The sequence below is a fragment of the Mastigoproctus giganteus genome, chromosome 2 (genome assembly GCF_048544385.1).
Source record: "Mastigoproctus giganteus isolate SK-2022 chromosome 2, ASM4854438v1, whole genome shotgun sequence".
In the NCBI taxonomy this organism is placed as follows: domain Eukaryota; kingdom Metazoa; phylum Arthropoda; class Arachnida; order Uropygi; family Thelyphonidae; genus Mastigoproctus; species Mastigoproctus giganteus.
The window spans coordinates 255,408,992-255,421,045 of NC_143576.1; the positions used below are offsets into that span (position 1 = coordinate 255,408,992).

The following is a 12,054-nucleotide window of genomic DNA, read 5'->3' on the forward strand; positions in this document are numbered from 1 at the left end:
TACATATCCTAAAATAAATATACCAAAGATGGTTATAGATCTTAATAGGTATCATTACCCTCTGACACCAGGAAACATTCACAGTTGGCTCTCCTGCTCTCCAAGAGAGTTTCAAAGCCCTGGTGGTATTGAAGTCAACTTTTTCGAGAGAGCAGTTTGTAATTCCTGTAAGGTTCTGGGAAAGGTGGTGGGGGGTAATGATTGTCTCAGAGCATCCCATATATACTCAGTGGAATTCACATCTACAGATCTTGTTGGTAATATTCTTACTCTGAAGAAAGTGAGTCCTCCTCTTCATGGGGGATAGAATCATTGTTGCTCAAAGGAACTGTGAGGTTACTGAACCTCTACATAGTCTGAAATAAGGTTCAAGGATTTCATTCCTATATATCAAAGATCCTGTTTCAAATGTGCATATGCATTTCTTTCATGCACATGCATTCTGTATTGAAACTGCCCAGACCACCAGCTCACCTCCTACATTTTAACACCTTTCTCTGATTCCCCTCTCCCACATCTTCAGATGAGAATATGTTGAGAATACAACTGCAGAAAGAATCTGGACCTATCTGTGAATATCAAATTCTACCTTTTTTGTCACATTGCTCTTGGGTCCCATTGAGACATTTATGACTTTTTCTTCTTCTTCCAGTCACATAGCTCCCTGAGGGGCTGTTGTGGCCACCAACAACATGCATGGGATACATACAAATTAACACATGACACAGAAGCCTATGATAGATACAAGTTGATCTGTAACCAAGTTACAAAGGAGGTTAGGCAGGCGATGGCAGATTACGAGAAATCTTTGGCATGGGATGCAAAGAAAAACAGCAAAGAGTTCTTTACTTATGTAAACTCTAGAAGGAAGGGGATGAATCAGATTGGTCCACTTGATATCGATGGGTCAACTGTTGATGATCTGGCTCAGGTAGCTAACAAACTAAATGAATATTTTGCATCGACATTCACACATGAGGAGTTATTTAGCGAGAGGAAAGCCAGAGGTGTATTCAACTCTAGCAGTAAGCTAGAGAATCTTGTAATAACTGAGAGTAAAGTGGAGGAGAAATTGTTGAAGATAAGCACAAGAAAGGCACCCGGGGTGGATGGGATCTATCCAGTTATATTAAAGGAGGCAGCAAAGGAAGTAAGCAATCAATTAGCCATAATTATGAGAGCTTCCTTGGACTCAGGGGAGGTACCCACAGACTGGAGATGTGCAAATGTCACCCCAATTCACAAAGGAGGATCAAAGGCTGACACAAGTAATTATAGACCTGTGAGTTTAACTTCTGTTCCAGGAAAATTAATGGAGGCACTAGTTAAAGAAGCACTGCAGGATCATTTAGACAAGACTTCAGCTATAGCTCGGACACAGCATGGTTTTGTTAAGGGGAAGTCTTGCCTGACCAATTTGATTGGATACCATGATGCAGTCACAAAGGAACTGGATGCAGGGAATAACTTGGATATTATATACTTGGATCTTAGAAAGGCTTTTGATACTGTTGCACATGGAAGACTGCTGCACAAATTGGAGCAGTGTGACATTGGAGGCAAATTGCTGCTGTGGATAAAGGGGTGGCTGAGGGGGAGAAGACAGAGAGTGGTGATCAATGGACACTGCTCGTCGTGGACTAATGTTATTAGTGGAGTCCCTCAGGGCTCAGTGTTGGGTCCATTATTGTTTTCTGTATTCATAAATGATATTGATGATGGTATATCAAGCTTAATGTCGAAGTTTGCAGACGATACAAAGGTAGGCAGGGTTGTCAAGGACACTACTGACACTATGCTGCTGCAACAGGATCTGGAAAGGTTGAGCAGATGGGCTGAGAGGTGGCAAATGAAGTTTAACATTGACAAATGTAAAGTACTACATATGGGAAGCAGTAACCCCAGAGTGACGTATCAACTCTGTGGTACTACACTGACAGTAGTAGAGAACGAAAAGGACCTAGGGGTAATTGTGCAGGCAAATATGAAGTTTTCTGAGCAGTGCAGACGGTTTGCAAGAGTAGCTCCTAGTATCCTGTCAATGATATACAGGAATTTTTCTAGCAGGGATAAGGAGGTGATTATTCCCTTGTATAAGGCAATGGTCAGGCCATGCCTAGAGTACTGTATACAGGTCTGGAGGCCTCATTTCAAGAAGGATGTAGGGCTGCTGGAAAGAGTACAGAGAAGGGCAACAAGATTATTGAATGGAACAAAGGGGTGCTCTTATGAAGAAAGGCTTAAGTTTTGCAAATTACAGTGTCTGGAGACTAGGCACCAGCGAGGTGATCTGATAGAGGTGTATAAAGCCTTGAATGGTTTGAGCATGCTCAGTGCTGATGGGATTCTTACTCTCGCTCAGAATAATCACCTGAGAGGGCATAAATTCAAATTGAGGAAAGACAGATGTAGGATAGACGTGCGGAAATTTGCCTTTAGCCAGCGGGTGGTTGGTTGGTGGAACAGACTTCCATCCCTTGTTGTGGAAGTTGATAGCCTAAATAAGTTTAAGGCTCATCTGGACAGATATTTTGAACGAACAGAGGGGTGAAGTGGAAGTGGTTTTTTTTTTTTTTTTTTTGGCTGATGCTGCATAAGCTTGCTTTCTTGCATCAAATGCCTCTACTAATGCTAATGCTAACAAATTCCTCCAACTGCATCGATCATGTGCTGTACGAGCAACATCGCAAAGTGTTATGCCCAGAAGTTCACTGATCCCATCCTTCCACCTAGTTGCGGGTCTTCCTCTGCACCTCTTCCTCTCAGTTTTTCCTTCCATTATATTCTTCAACAGAAAGTTTTCCCTTCTATATGACCAAAAAACTTAGAGTTTTCTTTTGTTGATGCTATGAAGAAGAATTTTAGGCCTGCAATTTTATTCAATACCCACTCTTTGTTCTTCAATCCAAGTAAGAAATATGCAGTATTCTCCTGTAATACCACATTTCAAATGCCTCCATTTTTTTTCCTGTCAACGCTTTTCAGATTCCATCCTTCACATCCATAAGTGACAACTGGAAAAATTAATGAATCAGTGATTCTCAGTTTCATCTTTAGGGGCAAATCTCTCCATAATTTTATCAGATCAGTGACCAACGTTTTAGCAATTGCCTGTCGTCTCTTTACATTGTTTGAGCAGTCACTATTTTTATTTATTCTTGACCGAAATAATCAAATTCATCAACTTTTTCGATATCTTGCCCATTAATCTTCACTTCACTGGAATCGAGATTTTCACCAATCACCATAATTTTAGTTTTATACACATTCAGAAACAATCCTTTTTTCTTACTTGCTTCACATAATCTTCTCAGAGTGTCTTTAAGATGATCCTTAGAATTACAAATTAGCACAGTGTCATCTGCATAACAAAGGTTGTTTATCTTCAGTCCTCCAATTTTGATGCCAGTCTCTAAATCTTCCAAAGCTTCACGCATAATTCCTTCGCCATAAAGATTAAAAAGGTGAGGTGACGAAATACAACCCTGCCTGACACCATTTCACCATTGTGAAAAAGTCTGTGTTTCCCATGTTCGTTCTCACAGTTCCTTCCTGTTCCTGGTACGGTAACTTAATCAGCTAAATTATGTGGATTGGGAAACCTATAATAGTCATCGTTTCCCATAGTTTCTCACGTTGAACACAATCAAATGCTTTTGCATAATCTATAAAACACAAAACGAATGGAACATTGAATTCTTTGCATTTTTCAATGATCAGTCGTAGACTTAAGATCTGGTCTTTGGTTCCTCTACCCCTTCTGAAGCCTGCTTGCTCTTCTGGCATTTCTTCAAGTTTTTTTGAGATTCTGTTTAATATGATTTTAAGAAGAATCTTGCTAGCATGAGAAATTAGGCTAATAGTCCTGTAATTTGAGCAAATTTTCAGATCTCTTTTTTTTTGGTAAGGGGATGAAAACTGTGATTTCTTCCAATCTGATGGCCACCATCCCGTTCCCACATTTTTACAATAATTTTATGAAAAAACTTGGTGCCCTTCACACCTGTAGCTTTAATCAATTCTGCTGGAATTTCATCAATTCCAGGTGACTTGCCACACGTTAGTTTTCTGATGCCTTTTTTGACTTCTTCCTTCAGTGGAACTGGTTCATGATCACACTCTTGAAAAGGGGATGGCAGATTATTAGTGCCAGCAGGTGCTATGAAGAGCTGCTCACAGTTTCTTTCCACCTTCCTTTGATTGTGTTCTCCTCTGTTAAAATTTCCCCTTTGGAGTCCTTAATTACATTAAATTTTGTCTTAAGGACTTAATTGCATCATATATCTTTTTAGTGTTGTTTCATTTGTTGTAGTATTCTATTTCTTTATGCTTTTGATTGATATAATCCTGTTTGTCTGGCTTAAACAGCCTTTGCTTAGTTCCTGATACTCTTTATTTCCTTGTACACCCTGGGCTTTTGCAGTTCTCTGTTCAATAAGTTTAAAAGTGGCTCTGTAATCCAAGGCTTCCTGATCTTTCACCTTTCTCTAATGTGTCTATTTGCTGAATCCTTAATAATGCTTTTTGTATTTTCCCACATTTCCTCAGGCAGCATATCATCATCTAGTTCTAATAGAGCTTGAAAACTATTGCCTGTTTCAAGCATATAATCGTTTGGAATATTTTCTACATCCAGTTGTCTAGGGAAAACCTTATTCATGATCTTTTTCAGCTTCAGCTTGAGAATGAGGTGGAGTAGCCGATGATCACTGCCACAATCTGCTCCAGGAAGTGTTTTTGCTGTGATTACACTGGAACGCCACCTTTGCTGCATAAGGATATAATCAGTCTGATTCCTTGTTTTATGATCAGGAGATTTCCATGTGTAGAGCCTTCTCGGGTGCTGCTGAAAGCAGGTGTTACATACACTCTGCTGCCACTTTATTAGGTACACCTATCTAGTAGCTTGTTGAGCCTCCTTTAGCCTTCAAAACAGCCTGAATTTGTCTAGGCATGGATTGAACAAGATGCTGAAAACGTGCAGGAATGGAGTACCATGCAAACATGAGTGTGTCACGCAATTCCTTGAGATTCGACAGGGTGTAGGCCTGCAGCGAACAGCCCTTTCCAGCTCATCCCAAAGATGTTCAATAGGATTGAGATCCGTGGACTGAGCGGGCCACTACAGCAAAGAAAAATCATTATTATGTTCCTAGAACCATTCCATAGTGATTCAGGCTTTGTGCACCGGCGCATTATCCTGCTGGAAGTAACCATCTGACTGAGGATAAACTGTCAACATGAACAGATGCACTTTGTCAGCAACAATGTTTAGGTACGATGTGGCATTCAGACGTGAATCTATAGGCATGAATGGACCCAACATGTGCCAAGAAAACATTCCCCACACCATAACACTGCCCCCACCACCTTGCACAGTAGTCATCAGACATGACGGGTCCATGGATTCATGTTGTTTTCGCCAAATTCTGAGCCTTCCATCAACATGATGCACCAGGAACTTCAACTTGTCAGACCAAGCAACTGTTTTCCAATCCTCGATAGTCCAGTGCTAGTGTTTCTGTGCCCACAGAAGGCGTGCTCTCTTGTTCTTCATTGATAACAAAGGTACATGATGTGGTCGTCAGCTGTTGTAGCCCGTTCACAACAAAGTGCAACTAGTGGTCCATTGCAATATTTTGTTCTTCGCACCAAGGTTGTATTCTGACGTGATGCGCAACATTTTGGCCCGTCTGTTTGCTTGCACAATTCTAGCCATCCTCCTCTGACCTCTCTCATCAACAAGTGATTTTCTTCCACAGGACTGCTGTTGAGAGGATGTTTTCTGTTTGCTGCACCATTCTTGATATACCCTTGAAACTGTGGTGCATGAAAAGTTCAGGAGAATTGCTGTTTCAGAGATGGTTTGTCCAGCTCGTCTTGCACCTATTACTATGCCACGTTCGAAGTCTGCGAGATCACTCCTTTTCCCCATTCTTTCTATTGTTTGTACGCTTAACTGATACTAGAAAGGTTGTTCTGCTACATCTATATCCACAACTGTGGTCATGTGACTTGCAACATTGTGGGACAAACCATATGTGTGTGCACAGCAGGGGTGTACCTAATAAAGTGGCAGCACAATGTATGACAAGACTGTTCAGATGACAATTCAATTAAACTTTCACCCCACTCATTTCTACATTTATGACACCAGTTGAAATAAATTTTTCTCTGTGATGAGGTTAGAAAGACAAATTATTGCATTCAATCTCTCTCTCTCACTCACAATCTGTGCGTTACAGTTCACTGGAATATTTCATCTTGAGGCACTATAAACTCAGAATAGAGTTGTTGTACTGTAATGTTGGATCATGCAGAATTGAACTGAATATTTTTATACTTTGAATATTCTAATTATTATTAATCACAAAGACTACATAATTAATAAATAGTTCTATAAAACTGATTATATTTACATATCAGAACAGTGATGTACACATTCTCATTACTTAATCTTTTTGCAGTTTTGTTTTGATTTCCCTAACATTTGACACCCTGACATTTGTCCATTAGTGTAATATAAACAGTATTCTGTTTTTCAGTCATTTGCATTTTATGTTATTTTCTTCTACAGTACAAAGAATCAAAATTAGTACCCTCCCAAAAAAAATGTATTCTTTCAGAATTAAACATACTTTGATTATAATTTAATTTTCTCTATTTTTGTGTGCAGGGTGTATTTGAAGTTTAACAAGAAATTTCTTGACCCATTGGAAGTTCTGGCGACTGTAGCTATTCCAGAGATCGTAGAGGATGACAGCAAAGATGCAGCTTCATCTACTTTTCCTAGTCTCAATAAGTAACTTCATAAAATTAATTTTATTTTCTTTATCGAAAGGTGACTTTTCTTTAGAATATTTTGGATTTTCTGGGAGAAAATGCCGTTTATATTATTTAAAACATGTCCACTTTTGAATAATAAATTATATTATATATATCTATAAAAAAATAGATTTCATTGAATAACTTTTAGCCTCTGGTACTTATTAGCATTAGTAGAGGCATATGATGCAAGAAAGCAAGCTTATTCAGCATCAGCCAAAAAAAAAAAAAAAACCACACCACTCCCATTTCACCCCTCCGTTCGTTTGAAATACCTGTCCAGTTGAGTCTTAAATTTGTTTAGGCTATCAACTTCAACAACAAATGATGGAAATCGGTTCCACCAACCAACCACCCGCTGGCCAAAGGCAAATTTCCGCACATCTATCCGACATCCGTCCTTCCTCAATTTGAATTTATGCCCTCTGAGGTGATTATTCCGAGCAAGAGGAAGAACCCATTGGCATTGAGCATGCTCAAACCATTGAAGGCCTTATACACCTCTATCAGATCACCTCGCCGGTGCCTAGTCTCCAGACTCTGTAATTTGCAAAACTTAAGCCTTTCTTCGTAAGAGCAACCCTTTGTTCCATTCACTAATCTTGTTGCCCTTCTCTGTACCCGTTCCAGCAGCTCTACATCCTTCTTGAAATGAGGCTTCCAGACCTGTATACAGTACTCAAGATGTGGCCTAACCATTGCCTTATACAAGGGAATAATCACCTCCTTATCCCTGCTAGAAAAATTCCTGTATATCATTGACAAGACACCATGAGCTACTCTTGCAGCTCGTCTGCACTGCTCAGAGAACTTCATATCTGCCTGCACAATTACCCCCAGGTCCTTTTCATTCTCCACCACTGTCAGTGTAGTACCGCAGAGTTGATACGTTGCTCTGGGGTTACTGTTTCCCATATGTAGTACTTTACATTTGTCAATGTTAAACTTCATTTGCCACCTCTCAGCCCATCTGTTCAACCTTTCCAGATCCTGTTGCAGCAGCATAGCATCAGTAGTGTCCTTAACAACCCTGCCAAGCTTTGTATCATCTGCAAACTTGGACATTAAATTTGATATACCATCATCAATATCATTCATAAACACCGAAAACAACAACAGACCCAACACTGAACCCTGAGGAACTCCACTAATAACATTAGAGCAGCAAAGCAAAAGGCTCAAGCTAATGGAAGTGCTGTGGCTCAGAGCAGAACTGAGGGGGGCAGTTGTCCTCTGACTCACAGCCTTATAAAATGCACTGTTTGCTTGATGTTTGCAGAGCAATCGGGTACGGGACATGATACTGCCAAGGGGGATGTCTTTGTGTGTGCGCGATGCAAGGAGTGTATCGATATCAGGCAACAACTCGGCGTTCTTATGGGCCTATATGAGAGCTTGAAGGACAGGGTGGATGCCCTCGAAGAAACTAAATTGAGGGGCCCATCAAGCTCTCAGCTGCCCACATCAACGCCAGAGCTTGCACTTGGGCATCGCGTGACACAGGGACAACCCCAAGGCAGAATGCGCTGGTCCCGAAGGAACTAGTAGTTGTTGGTGACTCTATTGTCAGGGAAACGGGGAACATGCTTTGTAAAAAAGATAGGTGGAACAGGACCAGGGTATGTCTGCCAGGGGCAAAGGTTGATGACGTTGTAGAGCGAATATCATCTTTTAAGGGCACAAAAGGTGATATAGTTGTACACGTTGGCACTAATAATATTAAGAGTAGGAGACCAGCAGAATTACTTAACAAGTACAGGTCACTGTTGAACAAAAGCCGAGAATTAGGGTTGAATTTGAAAGTGTCTGCAATTCTGCCCAGACACGATAGGAGGGAGTATATGATAAGAGCCTTGTCGATCAATTCGGCCCTGGAAAGATTGTGCAAGGCTCAAGGGGTAGAAATTTTTTCAGCCTGGACTGTACTTGTTAACAGGAGAGATTGCTTCTACAGGGATGGGATACACTTAAATAGAAAGGGTGCAAGAATATTTGCTGATGCTATCGAGGCAGTGTTAGGTGGGTCGGAAAACTGCTAGCTTGGGGGGAGACAAAGACCAATAGATTGACAGTAGCCACTGGCAGAGGTGAAAGAGATTCTTGCACTGCTTCTATTAGAATGAGCAGAAGCCTGAAAAACAAGATGCATGGTATTTCAGAGACTGCTGGGACCAATTGCGGTACAAGTAAACACATGGGTTGTGTTAGGGTAGCTAAGAATAGAAACAGGTGCAGGTATACTTGCGTGTACACCAATGCTAGAAGTTTAGTAAATAAATTTGATGAATTTGAGGTATTGCTCAAAACATCGAAGGCAGATATTGTTGGGATATCAGAGACGTGGTGTCACACAGATATAAGGGATGCTGAACTGCAATTTGGGGAGTACAACGTCTACAGAAAGGATAGACAGGATAGGAAGGGGGGAGGGGTTATGCTATTAGTTAAGAAACACATAAAAACCAAGGAAGTGAAGCCAGTCGACATCGCTGGACAGTGCAGTGTGGAGTCAGTTTGGTGTGACATAAACATTGGGAGATCAAAATTGAGAGTAGGAGTGTGCTATAGGCCTAATGACTCTGATGAGTATAATAAGGAACTGTACATGGAAATAGAGTGGGCCAGTAAATCAGAGTGTCTTATAATGGGAGATTTTAATTTCCCAGATATTGACTGGAATTTGGGGGCTGGATACTCACACACTAGCAGGGCTTTTGTGGATTTATTGGATGATTGTTTTCTACATCAGCATGTTCGGGAGGCAACTAGAGGGAGTAATACTCTTGATTTGATTATCAGCAGTGATTCTTCATGCATTAAGAATCTGCAGATAAATGAACCACTAGATGGCAGTGATCACAGTGTGCTGAAGTGGGATTTACTCAAAGAGGTAACTATCATTAGGGGTAAAGGGAAGGGTTATTGCTTCCGTAAAGGCGACTACGATGGACTGAGACTGTATTTAAATTCTATACAGTGGGACCAACTGATGATGTTACCAACAGCAAATTCAAAATGGGAAGCATTCAAAGAACGTATCTTGGAAGCTACTAGGCTTTACATACCAACTAAGAAATATTGTTCAAGGTTTAGGCCTAAGTGGATGTCAGATGAACTAATGAGGCATATGGCAGAGAAGAAAAATGCATGGGATATATACAAATTAACACATGACACAGAAGCCTACCGATAGATACAAGTTGATATGCAACCAAGTTACAAAGGAGGTTAGGCAGGCGAAGGCAGATTACGAGAAATCCTTGGCAAGGGATGCAAAGAAAAACAGCAAAGAGTTCTTTACTTATGTAAACTCTAGAAGGAAAGGGATGAATCAGATTGGTCCACTTGATATTGATGGGTCAAGTGTTGATGATCCTGCTCAGGTAGCTAACAAACTAAATGAATATTTTGCATCGACATTCACACATGAGGAGTTATTCAGCGAGGGGAATGCCAGAGATGTATTCAACTCTAGCAGTAAGCTACAGAATCTTGAAATAACTGGGAGTAAAGTGGAGGAGAAACTGTTGAAGATAAACACAAGAAAGGCACCCGGGGTGGATGGGATCTATCCAGTTATATTAAAGGAGGCAGCAAAGGAAGTAAGCAAACCCTTAGCCATAATTATGAGAGCTTCCTTGGACTCAGGGGAGGTACCCATAGACTGGAAATGTGCAAATGTGACCCCAATTCACAAAGGAGGATCAAAGGCTGACACAAGTAATTATAGACCTGTGAGCTTAACTTCTGTTCCAGGAAAATTAATGGAGGCACTGGTTAAAGAAGCACTGCAGGATCATTTAGACAAGACTTCAGTTATAGCTCAGACACAGCATGGTTTTGTTAAGGGAAGTCTTGCCTGACCAACTTGATTGGATACTATGATGCAGTCACAAAAGAACTGGATGCAGGGAATAACTTTGATATTATATACTTGGATCTTAGAAAGGCTTTTGATACTGTTGCACATGGAAGACTGCTACACAAATTGGAGCAGTGTGACATTGGAGGCAAATTGCTGCTATGGATAAAGGGGTGGTTGAGGGGGAGAAGACAGAGAGTGGTAATCAATGGACACTGCTCATCGTGGACTGATGTTATTAGTGGAGTCCCTCAGGGCTCAGTGTTGGGTCCATTATTGTTTTCTGTATTTATAAATGATATTGATGATGGTATATCGGGATTAATGTCCAAGTTTGCAGACGATACAAAGGTTGGCAGGGTTGTCACGGACACTACTGACACTATGCTGCGGCAACAGGATCTGGAAAGGTTGAGCAGATGGGCTGAGAGTGGCAAATGAAGTTTAACATTGACAAATGTAAAGTACTACACATGGGAAACAGCAACCCTAGAGCAACGTATCAACTCTGTGGTACAACACTGACAGTGGTAGAGAATGAAAGAGACTTGGGGGTGGTTGTGCAGGCAGATATGAAGTTCTCTGAGCAGTGCAGACGGGCTGCTAGCGTAGCTCATGGAGTATTGTCAATGATATACAGGAATTTTTCCAGCAGGGATAAGGAGGTGATTATTCCATTGTATAAGGCGATGGTTAGGCCACACCTAGAGTACTGTATACAGGTCTGGAGGCCTCATTTCAAGAAGGATGTAGAGCTGCTTGAACGAGTACAGAGAAGGGCAACAAGATTAGTGAATGGAACAAAGGGGTGCTCTTACGAAGAAAGGCTTAAGTTTTGCAAATTACAGTGTCTGGAGACTAGGCACCAGCGAGGTGATCTGATAGAGGTGTATAAAGCCTTGAATGGTTTAAGCATGCTCAATGCTGATGGGATTCTTCCTCTAGCTCAGAATAATCACCTGAGAGGGCATAAATTAAAATTGAGGAAAGACAGATGTAGGATAGACGTGAGGAAATTTGCCTTTAGCCAGCGGGTGGTTGGTTGGTGGAACAGACTTCCATCCCTTGTGGTGGAAGTTGATAGCCTAAATAAATTTAAGGCTCAGCTGGACAGGTATTTCGAACGAACAGAGGGGTGAAGTGGAAGTTTTTTTTTTTTTTTTTTTTGGCTGATGCTGCATAAGCTTGCTTTCTTGCATCAAATGCCTCTACTAATGCTAATGCTAAATGCTAAAAAAAAAAAAAAACCCTGCCAAGCTTTGTATCATCTGCAAACTTGGACATTAAATTTGATATACCATCATCAATATCATTCATAAACACCGAAAACAACAACAGACCCAACACTGAACCCTGAGGAACTCCAC

General features: G+C 40.9%; 1 protein-coding gene across 1 annotated transcript in view; it reads left to right on the forward strand.

The window, feature by feature from the left end:
* The window catches only part of LOC150090398 (Fanconi anemia group D2 protein-like), a 38,508-nt gene that overhangs the window by 10,234 nt on the left and 16,220 nt on the right, over positions 1–12,054 (forward strand). The window contains exon 4 of the mRNA XM_090390300.1: positions 6,677–6,802. Coding sequence (XP_090246426.1) covers positions 6,677–6,802 — 126 coding nt within the window. The remainder of the gene's footprint in view (positions 1–6,676; positions 6,803–12,054) is intronic.